The 13,733-nt window shown below is 47.4% G+C and overlaps 2 protein-coding genes across 5 annotated transcripts in view; both read left to right on the top strand.

The window, feature by feature from the left end:
* CDON (cell adhesion associated, oncogene regulated) overlaps nt 1–13,733 on the top strand; it is a 241,430-nt gene that overhangs the window by 69,135 nt on the left and 158,562 nt on the right. Inside the window, exon 1 of one of the 3 annotated variants that reach the window (XM_073022154.1) lies at nt 5,058–5,239. The exons of 1 other annotated variant lie outside the window; for it this stretch is intronic. In XM_073022154.1, coding sequence (XP_072878255.1) covers nt 5,145–5,239 — 95 coding nt within the window. In that variant the 5' untranslated portion in view covers nt 5,058–5,144. Of the gene's footprint in view, nt 1–5,057; nt 5,240–13,733 lie in introns of those variants that run through there. One more of the 3 variants, XM_073022155.1, reaches the window with a different exon arrangement.
* RPUSD4 (RNA pseudouridine synthase D4) overlaps nt 1–13,733 on the top strand; it is a 132,995-nt gene that overhangs the window by 77,909 nt on the left and 41,353 nt on the right. The window contains exon 8 of one of the 2 annotated variants that reach the window (XR_005242582.2): nt 5,041–5,095. The exons of the other annotated variant lie outside the window; for it this stretch is intronic. The gene's annotated coding sequence lies outside the window, so the exon portion shown is untranslated. Of the gene's footprint in view, nt 1–5,040; nt 5,096–13,733 lie in introns of those variants that run through there. 2 annotated transcript variants of the gene reach the window in all.

Genomic DNA, 13,733 nt, shown 5'->3' with positions numbered 1-13,733 from the left:
GGTGTGTCTCAGGCATGAAACTAGAGGGTGCAGTCTGGGATACCTGGAAGGGGAAGAGTTCAGAGAAGGTCTGTTGTGATCCAGCTCAACGCAGCAGCTTGTCCTAGGTAAGAGCCCTGCTGTGCAGGCTGAGGTCATTGCTGGCACGAGCTCCCCACTCACTGCAGATGCCTGCAGGTCTGTTTTAATATCTGCAGCAACCACATTCCTGAGCAGGGTGGGTAAGAGCCTTTCTGGACAAGACTGCTTTCCATCAAAAATTATTCCAATTCACCAGGGTCAGATATTTTAGAGAGAGCTGGATTTTTTTTTTTTTTTTTTTTTTTTGAGGAGGAGGAAAATAAAAATTCAGAGAGAATGACTAAATGCAGGAACCAAGAGGAGAGCAAGGTCCTGAGGACAGGGGAAGGGAGGAGGGACCCAGGGTTGTGAGAGAAGACACAAGATACAGGCAGTGGGTGCTGGGAAAGAGCTCTCTCTTTGCATCTAGCCCGTCTAGGCCTTTCTTAGGTCCTGATGAGTTTACCTGTTACCATCAGCATTCATTCATTCATACACTCAACTGACATTTGACTTCCACTCCATATGCCAAGTGCTGGGCTAGGAAGACAGAGAGGTTGTATTAGCTATCTATTTCTGTGTCACAAATCCATAATATATCATGGTTTAAAACAACACACTTTTATTATCTCACAGTTTCTATGGGCCAGGAGTCAGGGCACAACTGAGCCAGGTCCTTTGCTTTAGAATGTCTCACAACGCTGTAACCAAAGTTTTGGCCAGGGTTGGCATTTCGTCTGAAGGCTCACCTGGGGAAGGATCCACATCCAAGTTCACGTGTTCATTGGCAGAATTCAGTCCCTCAAGGGTTGTTGGACTGAGGGCCTCGGTTCCTAGCTTGCTGCTGGCCAGAGGATGCTCTCAAATCCTTGCCACATAAGTCTTGCCAGCATGGCAGCTTGCTTTGTGGAGATATGCAAGCTGAGAAGGCTGGAGAGAGGGTCAGCCAGAAGGATGGAAGTCACAATCTTTTGTAACCTGAGGAAGGAAGTGACATCTCATTGCCTTTGCCATATTCTGTGGATTAGAAGCAAGTCCCAGGTTCCACCCACACTCCAGGGGAGAGCTTTACACAAGGGTATGGAGGCTGCGAGACAGAGAACATCAGGAACCATGTTAGAAGCTACCTGCCCCCAAGTCAAAGTTGTTTTTGGCCTTTGGGTAACTCAGAGAGAGCAATAATGACAATTATAATAGTAGTAGTAGTACAACAATAATAATGGCAAAAGCAATGCATTTAATACTTACAGTGTGCAGGGACTGTACTAGCTTGTCATATATACATATTTGCTTATCTAAATAGAGGGATATGTGTGTATACACACACACACACACACACACACCCCTGTATATATATATTTGCTTTTAGTTCCTTTTTTTTTTTTTTTTTTTTTGAGATGGAATCTCACTCTGTTGCCCAGGCTGGTGTGCAGTGGTTCAAGTGATTCTCCTGCCTCAGCCTCCTGAGTAGCTGGGATTACAGGCACCCGCCATCACGCCCGGCTGATTTTTTGTATTTTTAGTAGAGACGGGGTTTCACCATATTGGTCAGGCTGGTCTTGAATGTCTGACCTCAAGCGATCTGCCCACCTCGGCTTCCCGAAGTGCTGGGATAACAGGTGTGAGTCACCGCGCCTAGCCTGCTTTTAATTCCTCAGTAGGTATCATTATTATCTTCTTTTTAGGCGAGGGAACAGGGTATCAGAGAGAGCACAACAGTGAGAGATCTAGGAGTTTTAAACTCCAATTTGTCAGACTTCAAAGGCTTTGCTTTTCCTCTCTTCACGTGCATGCCTCCCAGATGAACGGCAGTCTCACCTGGCAAGTGCTGTGATGGTCCCTCTGTGCGGGGGTTGGCGTCTCAGAGGCAGTGACGTGGAGGGACCCCCTGTAATAACAGCAACAGGACCCGATGGGGAGTTCAGGGAAAGGAAAGGGAAGTGACACAATCTTTCGCTCTTGAGGAGCCCTTGAGGCTCAAGTGGGGACCAGAACCAAGGAGGAGCCTCAGGGCACTTGCTGGGAGCAGCGGCAAGTGCAAGCGAACAGCTGTTGGAGAGCTCCTAGGAGAATGGAAGCTGGTGGCTGTTTAGATTAGTTTTCTAATTGGCCAGTGTTAGCAAAGCCTCTTGTGTATACACAGTGGAAATAGTTAATCTTGTCTATTTGTATATCCACTCATGTTCTGTCACTCCCTGATCTTCTCAGCTGTTTGCCTCTTACTGTGGGTTTTAAGCCGAGAGAGGGTTTAAGTCTATGGGACTCTTTCTATGCAGCTCCTAGAACCCGTGGGCAGCAGGAGGACAGCCACACGGTGGAAGAAGGTTCAAGTGCTTCCCCACTCCGTGCTGCCCTTGTCCCCACCAGCCTACCTGGCCATACAACCCTACTTGTCCCCAGGTGGCCTCCCTTCCTGCAGTGCTCATCTCCCCAGCACACCACTCCAGCCACTAGAACCCATACATTTGCACAAAGCAACCTTCCATGTGTCACCTCGCAGCTTCATGACAAACCTGGAAGTCAGGCTTTATGATTCCAAGTGAGAAACCAAGAGAGGTTAAGCGACTTGCCCAGCGTCACTCACACAGCTGGTGCGTGGCTGAGCCAAGGTCAAACCTGGGTCTCGCACTCCTTCATTCTCTCGCAAGGGCTTCTGGTCTGGCCCACCCACCCCACACACCATGTTCACACGTTCATCGTGCAATTTCCTTGCTCAGGAAGCCGTAAGCTTTCTCTGCTGACTGTGCCGCCGCAGCCACAGGTTTGTGCCTCCCTGCCAGGGCCCTTGAGTTTTTGCTTCCCTTTCCCTGCCATGAATCCATCTCACCTCTACCGTGGGTTCCATGCCAAGAAGGCCAGGTTCCCAGACTCCCTGAGACATCCCAGGCTTCTGGGTTCCCTCTGTGATTAGACTGTTGCTAGCTTTATTTTTATTTATTTTTTGTTTTGTTTTGTTTTTGAGATGGAGTCTTGTTTTGTCACCCAGGCTGGAGTGCAGCGGTGCAATCTCTGCTCACTGCAGCCTCCGCCTCCCAGGTTCAGGGGATTCTCCTGCCCCAACCTCTTAAGTAGCTGGGATTACAGGTGCACACCACCATGCCAGGCTAATTTTTGTATTTTTAGTAGAGACGGGGTTTTGCCATGTTGGCCAGGCTGGTCTCGAACTCCTGACCTCAGGTGATCCACCTGCCTCAGCCTCCTAAAGTGCTGGGATTACAGGCGTGAGCCACCGTGCCCGTCCTGTTGATAGCTTTAGATTGGGGACCAAGATATAAACATTTCCTATCACATGCCAAGCCCAGGCACATGGAAAACATGTGTGGCTTATTGATAATGAAGAGAGGGAAAGAGGAAGATAAGGTTAGGGAGACTTTGAGGGATACAAAAGTCTTCTTTCAGATGCAGAGTCCTCCCCTCTGACCGAGGGACCTCCTGCCTAAGACATTATTCCCTTGCCTCCCCACATCTCTATCTTCAGACTCCAGGTATCTGTTAACGATTTTCTTCCCTTCCTGACCTGAGTGTGGTCAAAACGCCTCTTTGTAGATGTTCCAGTCTCAGCCAGTCAGACATACACTTAAACATACACATTTTTGGAGAGGTGGTGAGTGGGACAGGTATGGTCATAAGTTACAAATGGGACATAACGGCAAGAAAAATGTCCACTGTTCAATAGCAGTCAACACACAAGACTGATGCTACAAGATTTGTTTTTGGGGAATACCATTCAGAGAATTTTAAAGAAATGACCATACAAATGGGATATAAAGGAAGTTAGAGAGGTATTGGCCTCCCCGATCTCTTACAGATATTATAAATAGTCATAACACTATTGATTACACACTTTCTGCGCGCCACTGCAGTAAATGCTCCATAAAAATTATCCCGTATTTAGTCTTCAAAACAGTTCTATAAGGTAGCATAGTATTATCCCTATTGGAAACTGTGCTTCATAGAGATTAAGTAGATTGTTTAAGACTACACGTATAGGCCGGGCGCGGTGGCTCAAGCCTGTAATCCCAGCACTTTGGGAGGCCGAGACGGGCGGATCACGAGGTCAGGAGATCGAGACCATCCTGGCTAACACAGTGAAACCCCGTCTCTACTAAAAAATACAAAAAACTAGCTGGGCGCGGTGGCGGGCGCCTGTAGTCCCAGCTACTCGGGAGGCTGAGGCAGGAGAATGGCGTAAACCCGGGAGGCGGAGCTTGCAGTGAGCCGAGATCTGGCCACTGCACTCCAGCCTGGACGACAGAGCGAGACTCCGCCTCAAAAAAAAAAAAAAAAAAAAAAAAGACTACACGTATAGTGTAAAAGTCAGGATTAGAACCCAGACTGCCTGACCCTAGAACCCTTGTCCTTAATCTCTGATACCAAATGGACGGCCTCTGTGTTTCCCTGTTTCTTTGCTGATAGAGATTCATTAAAAATGCCTTATGAAGGCCGGGCGCGGTGGCTCAAGCCTGTAATCCCAGCACTTTGGGAGGCCGAGGCGGGCGGATCACAAGGTCAGGAGATCGAGACCATCCTGGCTAACACAGTGAAACCCCGTGTCTACTAAAAAATACAAAAAACTAGCTGGGCGTGGTGGCGGGCGCCTGTAGTCCCAACTACTCGGGAGGCTGAGGCAGGAGAATGGCGTGAACCCGGGGGACGGAGCTTGCAGTGAACCGATATCGCGCCACTGCACTCCAGCCTAGGGCACAGAGCAAGACTCCGTCTCAAAAAAAAAAAAAAAAAAAATGCCTTTTGCTCCTCTCTGGCTGGGACTTGCGGTGAGAGAAGAGAGAAGCCCCACATCGGGGCTTCTCCCACTTTTAAATAGGGAGATGGGGTCTCAGTTCCTTCTTACCTAGCACAGTCCTCTGCCTTAAAACTTCGCAAAAGTGGGCAGCTGATAGAGTTGCATTTTTTAAATGTTCCAGGCTATGTCTTCTTATCTCAAGGAGGCTTGATTTACTTTCTTCTATCTTATCCCAGTCCAGGGCCCCTGTGATGGATTTCACCTTGGACATTTGCCTTTGGAACGGTTGCTCCTTGCCAAGAGCACTCCCCCAGAGACAGATTGAGAAGGAGACAGCTCCATGGTTCCCGTTCTGGGACTGGCCTTTCGCCTCCTGCCTCCCACAGCTCAGGTGGAGAGAGGAGGACCCTGCCCTTACCAACTGGAAAGCATCAGGTAGGACTGCTGCTTAGCAATAATAAAACTGGATTTCTGCAGATTTGGCCTGGGCCTGCTCTCACTTGAGATGTGTCAGGGGAACAGGAGAAGAGACAATAATAGTATAGTAGTATCAATGTAGTGTTAATATTTTCCTCTTTGTTATGACTATTCGTGTGTCTTTTCAAATTTAATCTTCACAGTAACTAACTGAAGCAGCTTTTGTGTTCCCTTCTCACAGATCAAGAAACTGAGGGTCAGTGGGGCTAGGATGACACAGATGTGGAGGAAGGGGTGGGTTTCCAGCCTGTCTTCTGACATTAAATCTGTATGTCTTTCATGACGCATCAAGGAGGAATGCATCTCCCCATGGTTTCCCCTCACTTTTCTTTCTTCAAAAGAGATAGAGTGTGGCTCAGGTTAGGGCAGCTCATCCTTTTCCAGCGGTGGATGCCAAGGGAGAGAGTTGAGCCTGAAGGAAGGGGTGTCATGCTGAGCCAAGATCAGGGTCTACACCAGGCAGACTTGAAGTGGGAAGTCATACTTACAAGGGAGAGGGTGGCCAGCCAGTCCCCTTTGCTGTGCTTGGAAGAGAATAGCAGGGAAACTCTCTCTCCACAAAGCATTGTGATATGGTTTGACTGTGTCCCCACCCAAATCTCATCTTGAAATGTAGCTCCTATAATTCCCACGTATCATGGGAGGATCCTGGTGGGAGGTAATTGAATCATGGGGACATATCTTTCCTGTGTTGTTCTCACGATAGTGAATACATCTCATACGATCTGATGGTTTTATAAAGGGGAGTTCCCCTACACAAGCTCTCTTGACGCCGCCGTGTAAGATGTGACTTTGCTTGTCATTTGCCTTCCTCCATGATTGTGAGGCCTCCCCAGCCATGTGGAACTGTGAGTCAATTAAACCACTTTCTTTTATAAATTACCCACTGTTGGGTATGTCTTTATTAGCAGTGTGAGAACAGACCAATACACATTGAAATCTTCAGCGATCATCATGCTCTGGGTAACACACAGTCACATAAGACCAGAATTCAAGAGAAAGGAAAGAAAGTAGCATTTTTGAGGTCTCCTGTGCACTAGGCATGGAACTAGGGAGTTCACATATTTTGTTTGATTTTCATAACAGCCTTGTAAGGTGGGCTTCACTATCCTCATTTCAGAAGAAGCTGAGGCCCAGAAAGATTAGATAATTTGCCTGTGGTCTCATTGCTAGTAAATTGTGGAGCTATAATTCAAATCCCGGTTATCTGTCCCACATCTGTTAGTAAACTAGAAGCTGGTCTTTCACATGTCTCCTGGAGAGTGGGGAGGTCTCTCTTCCAGAACCTAGAACAGTGCCTTACAGACTGTAGCTTAACTTGGTAACTTCTACTTCCTAACCCATTCTGCACACATCCTGAAGATGTAGTGGGGCAATAGGTAGAGTTAGCAGGAGGAGTTCAGGTTGTTAGTCAGAAAGAACTCCAGAGTTCCCCTCTGGCTTCATGTCAATCTTTTTTTTTTTTTTTTTTTTTGAGAGGAGTCTTGCTTTGTTGCCCAGGTTATAGTGCAATGGTACAGTCTCTGCTCACTGCAACCTCTGCCTCCTGAGTTAAGCAATTCTCCTGCCTCAGCCTCCCGAGTAGCTGGGATTACAGGTATGCATCCCCAGGCCCAGCTAATTTTTGTATTATTAGTAGAGACGGGGTTTCACCATGTTGGCCAGGCTGGTCTTGAACTCCTGACGTCAGGTGATCTGCCCACCTCGGCCTCCCAAAGTGCTGGGATTACAGACGTGAGCCGCTGCTCCTGGCCGTCAGTCTTTAAAGACAGGCACTGTGCCTTTTTCACCTTTGAGTTCCTGGTGGCTGACAAATAGCAGGGGCTCAAGAAAGGTAAGCTACTGATTTTAACTGAGGAGACCTTAAGATTAAGATACGAGAACTTCAAAATCATAGAAGCTGTAGTTGCAGATTGGCCAAAAGGATATAAATTCACTGGACGCAACCCAGTGAAAAATAACGAGGAAAGGGGAACTGGGCGATTGGATGGAAGGCCTGGAAGTAGCTGCTATAGAATGTGCATCTGCGGGGATTCAGGAGACCCGGGTTCCAGTCCCAGCTCTGCCTCTCACCAGCTGGGGGATCTTGGGCAAGTTGCTTCTTCCCTGTGAGCCTCCGTTCATTTATTTGTAAAGTGAAGGATGGGGGCTGTATTCTAAGATCCTTTTGATTCCAACATTCTGGGAGTTTGAATCATTACCTGCCTAAACACCCTCCCAGATTCCTGGGGAAAAGATAAAGAAGGTTGTTTCTTTTTTAAAAGCTTATTTTTAAAAAAAATTGACAAGTAAAAATTGTGCCTATTTATGGCATATAACATCATGTATACAGGCCAGCATGGCTAATTCAAACTATTGAACACATGTATTATTTCACATCCTTATTTAATGGTGGTAAGAACATGTAAAATCTACTCTCTGAGCAATTTTAAAATATAAGATATATTGTTATGAACTGTAGTTGCCCTGATGTGCAATAGGTCTCCGGAACATATTCCTCCTGTCTAACTGAAGTTTTGTGTTCTTTGATCAATATCTCCTCAATCCCCCAACCCAGCAGCCTCTGGGATCCACCATTTCACTCTGTTTCTGTGAGCTGGACTTTCCTACACTCCACATGTAGTGAGATCATGCAGTCTTTTTCTCTCTGTGCCTGGCTTATTTCACTTAAGTAATGCCCTCCAGGTTCATCTGAGAAGGTTATCTCTAGAAACAGAAAAGAGTTTCACCTCCAACCAGGGTGATAGGAGCAGTCCTTCCTGAGAGCCAGAGATGGACTTGATGGCATGAGTTATATCTTTTCAAGTCTGGGGGTGTTGCTGGTTTGAAAGTGGACATGGTACCCCATTTCTAAACCTCAGACTCTCTGGACAATGCAGCTCGGCCTTCAGAACCACCAGAGAGGCTGCAGTGTGCGAAGACAGCTCATCCTCAGGGAGGAAGGGGAGCAGAGAAACCACCACCCTATGGGTTGTTCTCGGATCCCCCGTGTGCTGGCCGTCTCCCACCCAGGCTCAGTTTGCACTGCTAATCTGTTATGTCTTTCTCGGTAATTTAGCACTTTCAGACAGTTATGGTTAGATTCTGTTTATTTTTCTAAACCTCACAAAAACTCCATAATACAGCAAGGGAGAGTGGGAGGGGGAGTTTTTCTAGAAATATAAACTCAAGATTCAAATGCTCTTCCCCATCTGCAGGACAGCTGTTGTAGAGCTCGGTCCATCCCGAGCACTCCAGCATTCCATTTCAAGGATCTCTTCCTGGCTCTCCTCCCACCATCATTCCTTTGAGAGAATATGGCCTTGAGATCAAGGCACGGAGAGCTGCCAGCTACTGCCACCTGACACAAAGCCTCATCACCCTTGCCTATCTCTCTGCCCTCTCCGTCCTCGGCATGGGGTCACGTTGTGGGTCATTCTTTCCTTTCACTGAGGTATGAGCAGAGGAAGAGGGCAGGAAAAAGAGGCCTCTCCCTTTGCTGACGGATGAGGAAGAAGTATGGGGTCCGAGTGGGCCCACCCCTTGCCTAATTTTTGCCCAATTATTTGGCCCCTGGGGTCCCTGGTAAACTTCTTATCTTCTTGTGCCCAAGATTACCATGTGTCTAATTGCTCAGCTCCAGTTAGAGTGGTGGAGGGAAACTGGTATCAATGAATGAATGAATGAATCGATGGATGGTTTAATGACAGCTTGGAGAGCCAACTGGAGTTTGAGCAAGAAACAGGAAGAGAAGGCCAACATCTTTTAGCTCACCAAATAACTTTCATGCCCTTCGGGAAGAAGAAAAATGGATATGGTAGGGGCAGAGCATGGAAGAGCTTAAATTGAGCCTAAAGGACATAAAACTAGATAAGTAAGATCAGAAATAAAAGATGAGTCATCATCGAATCCAAACCTTTACATTTTCAGCAGAGGGTGCCAAAACCTCAAGGGGATAGTGACTTCTTTAAAATCATAGAACCGAGTGAAGACTGGGCTCTTTTGACTCTTTTTTTTCTGTCCCTGACAAAATGTTGCTCTTTTCTTCTCCATACTTTCATATTTTCAAACTCATTTATTCCAGAAAAATACCTGCCCTCTAACCTGGGGTTCCTCTTTTTTGACCTAAAGAAGTTATCCAAACTTACCTTGAGCTTACTGTCCTTGAGGCCATTTTGGCCTTTGTTTTGTGGCCTCAAGCCTGCTCTCACTTAGAAAGGATGAGTGATGGTAGCAGTAGCCAGCCAAGCAGGGCCAGTTTCTCCCCGGGCTGGCCCCATGAAAGGTTTGGCTTGGGTTCTTACCAGGGTCCACAAGTCTTGCCTCCTAGAAGTTTGGTCCAGTGGTCGGTCTGTAGTCCTGGGAATTTATCCCATCTCAAAAAAAGGTTTTCAGACCTTGCCTGATGATCCAGGGACTGGAACTGATCACACATTTTACCCCTTTATAGCAACTTGGGTGTCCCAAACGGGACCCATGACTTCCAAGTCCCAGGCTAGGATTTTCTAACCAAGTATGCAGTCAGAGGAAAATGTAATCCACATGTACTGACTCACTGATCTCTAAATCATCCTAGAGTTTGATTCTGGGAATGGTTTGATGTGTACTCTGCTTTTTTTCAACTTTTGGATTGGTGCACTGGCCAAGACACAATAAATAGCAACCCTGAGAGAGAGAAGGAAGCTTCAAGTAGAGGCACGACCTGCAGGCTCTTCCCCTAGTCCCAGCTGGAGACAGGCGCCCAGCAGGAGCAGAGAGTAGGCCAGAAGCCCAGAAATAAGCCTTAGGTTAACCTCACCCTCAGCCTCTTCTTCTGCTTGTACTTCTGGGACGCAGAGCCTGACTGGGGAAAAATCACTCAGCCCAGAAGATAGTAACACCACGGATTTACAGCATCTGATCTTTGTTGTACCCTCCAGGGTACACACTAATCCTAGCTTGTGATTCCTACTGTCATTCCAGGCCTTTTCCACTCTGGGAGATCTCAAGCACTCTTTTTCAACAATTTCTCATTTTGAAAAGAAAAAGGAGTCCCTCAGGAAAGAATTTCCTCCATTGCCTGTGATGCTCTGCAAACCTCCATGCCTCAGCCACCCTCCTTTCCCATGAGGGCTCCCTCTCAGGGCTAGTTCCTAAGATCCCTCCCCAGTAATCCTCCTGCATGAAAACCTCAGAGTCTCAGAGTCTGTTTCTGCTGATGTGAGCTAAGAATGTTTCAGGAAGAGGGTCATGTCATCGGGATCCCATTTCTTCCTGTGTCCTCTGGGACCTTGCTCTAAGATCCTCTCTTTTGTCCTGAGTTTTTTCTGAATCTTTAAGCTCCACCTCTCCTTAGCATATATACTCATTCAAGTATTTCCTATACTAAAAAACCAAGTTAAACCTTCCTTCCACCTGAAGTCTCTATGACCCCTCATGTCTTCTCTTTTAGTCAAGCCTCTCACAAGTGTCCTCTGTGTTCTCTCCCTTCATGTCACACTGACTCCACAACTCATTGTAGTCTGGTATGCACTGTCATCACAGAAATGCCCTCTGTGGGTCAGGCGTGGTGGCTCATGCCTGTAATCCCAGCACTTTGCGAGGCCGAGTTGGACGGATCACCTGAGGTCAGGAGTCCAAGACCAGCCTGGCCAACATGGTGAAAACCCGTCTCTACAAAAATACAAAAATTAACTGGGCAGGATGGCAAGTGCCTGTAATCCCAGCTTCTCAGGAGGCTGAGGTGGGAGAGTCACTTGAACCCGGGAGGTGGAGGTTGCAGTGAGCTGAGATTGCGCCGTTGCACTCCAGCCTGGGTGACAGAGTAAGACTCTACCTCAAAAAACAAAAAAAAAAGAAAAGAAAAGAAAGAAGGAAAGAAAGAAAGAAATAGAAAGAAATGCCCTCTGTGAAGTCATCAGAGACCACCTGTAGTCGCATTTCAGTCTTTTCCGTACGGGACTTATCAGCAGTATTTGACATCATTGACCTTACCCGCAACCCTGACATGCTTTGCCCCTTCGTGCTGTGTGACACTGCTCTTTCCTGGATCTCTTCCTACACCTTCGTAAGATTCTTTTCAGTCTCCTTTGTGGGTCCTCTTTCCTTCAGTAGATGCGTGCACGTTGGTTGGGATTTTCCATGGCCATCTGCGGCTATCCAGTGCTGTCTTCCCTCCTCTCTCTGCACACTCCCCACTTGCAGCTAAGCTACACCCTCATGCCCATGACCCCAGATCTGCATGCCCAGCCAAGGACTTTGTTCTGAGCTCCACCTGAAGTTCTCTGAGACCAAAGCAGGACTGTCGCTTCCCTCTGAGTCTGGTCACATTTCTGAAGACCCCATCCTGGAGAAGGATGTCAACATTTCCCAGGCCTCTGCCTCATTCTTAACACCCAGTCTGTCTTGCCAGGTTTCCTGCTTAAGCATCCATCTGCTCACCTCTAGCCTGCCTCCCTCCGGCTTTTTTTTTTTTTTTTTTTTTTTTTGAGACAGAGTCTGGCTCTGTCACCAGGCTAGAGTGCAATGGCGAGATCTTGGCTCACTGCAACCTCCGATTCCCAAGTTCAAGCGATTGTCCTGCCTCTGCCTCCCGAGTAGCTGGGATTACAGGCGCCCGCCACCTCGCTTGGCTAATTTTTGTATTTTTAGTAGAGATGGGGTTTCACCATATTGGCCAGGCTGGTCTCAAACTCCTGACCTTGTGATCTGCCCGCCTTGGCCTCCCAAAGTGCTGGGATTACAGGTGTGAGTCACCATGCCCGACCTCTAGCCGCACTTTGGCTTCCTTCGATTAGGCTCTCACTTCTTGCTAGTCTCCCAGCTAATTTCCCTTCAGCCAGTCCTGACCATAGCCGATCCATACTACCCATAGTAGCAAGAGTGGTCTTTTTATACAATAAATCTTGTCCATCACTACCTTACTTAAAATGCTTTAGTGGCTTCTCATCACTCAGGGTAAAATCTAAATTCTTTAACATAACATAAAAAAATCCTTTATGCTCTGGTCCCATCTGTCAGCCCAGCTTCATTTCCCCTGCCAAGCTCTCCTCTTTCAGGCACAGCAGCACTGCAGTTCATTGTCCAAACTCCCAGAACACAGCAGGCTTTGTTGTGACTTGATTTTTTTCTTATATCTTTGCACTTGCTCCTTCTTCTACCTACACTGCTCTGTCTCCACTTGTCCACCAGAAAACCTCCTATTCAGCTTTCCAGGCTCAGTTCATGCCCTGTCTCCTCCTGGAGGCCTTCCCTGATTTCTCAAGGCAAATTCGAATGCTGTTTGCCCCACCTCCCCCTTCTGCATTCTGTACCTGCCTCCACTGCTAATGAGCATGCTGGGCTATGATTGCTTATTTTAAGTAGGAGCCTCTGCCCACCCCTGGAAGCCTAGACCTGTTGAAAGCAGTATCTACACCTTTTCATCTTTGTATGTCTTATACAAAGTATAGGGCTTGGCATATAATAGACACTCAATCAACTTATTATTATTATTATTATTTTTCCTGAGACAGAGTCTCGCTGTGTTGCCCAGGCTGGAGTGCAATGGTATAATCTCAGCTCACTGCAACCCTGCCTCCTGGATTCCAGTGATTCTCCTGCCTCAGGCTTCTGAGTAGCTGGGATTACAGGTGCATACTAGTGCGCCTGGCTAATTTTTGTATTTTAGTAGAGACAGGATTTCACCATGTTGGCCAGGCTGGTCTTGAACTCCTGACCTCAGTTGATCCAGCCACTTTGGCCTCCCAAAGTGTTGGGATTACAGGCATGAGCCACCGTGCCTGGCCTACACTCAATAAACTTTTTGTCGTTGTTGTTGTTGCTGCTGTTTTTGAGACGGAGTTTCGTTCTGTTCCCCCAGGCTGGAGCGCAGTGGCACGATCTTAGCTCACTGCAACCTTCACCTCCTGGGTTCAAGTGATTCTCCTCTCTCAGCCTCCTGAGTAGCTGAGACTACAGGTGCCCACCACCATGCCTGGGTAATTTTTATATATGTTTTAGGAGAGGCGGGGTTTCCCTGTTGGCCAGGGTGGTCTCAATAAATGTTTAATTAGTAATCATGCCCAGCTTTTATGGAGCACTTTCAACAGGGCCAGGCCAAGTGCTAAAGCGTTTCAACATCCCTTACATCACTCAGTTCACACAATCTCCACTACCAGATGAGGTAGGTGTCGTTATCCCTATTTTAAAGATGAGAAAACTGAGACTGACAGAGGCTAGGTAACTCTCCCAAGCTGGTAAGTGGCACGGAAGAGCCACGAACCATGTTCTTCCCCATGAGTGCATGCTGCTATTTGCAGTCAGTCACACGGGTAGTTTCAGGATGGCGGGTTCTGCATCTGCTCTAAGGAACTGTCTTGCACACAGTCTGTCACACCCCAGGCCATTTAGTGCTTCCCTGTACCTATCAATTCAGGCCTTGAGGCCTGCACTTGGCGAACAAAATTTAGGCATTCCCTCTTCAGCCAGTCTTTGGTCCCGTATCAAATCTTTT

The sequence above is a fragment of the Chlorocebus sabaeus genome, chromosome 1 (assembly GCF_047675955.1).
Source record: "Chlorocebus sabaeus isolate Y175 chromosome 1, mChlSab1.0.hap1, whole genome shotgun sequence".
Classification (NCBI taxonomy): Eukaryota; Metazoa; Chordata; class Mammalia; order Primates; family Cercopithecidae; genus Chlorocebus; species Chlorocebus sabaeus.
Note: the sequence above shows the minus strand (reverse complement) of the source record. Positions and strands in the feature narration are given on the sequence as shown.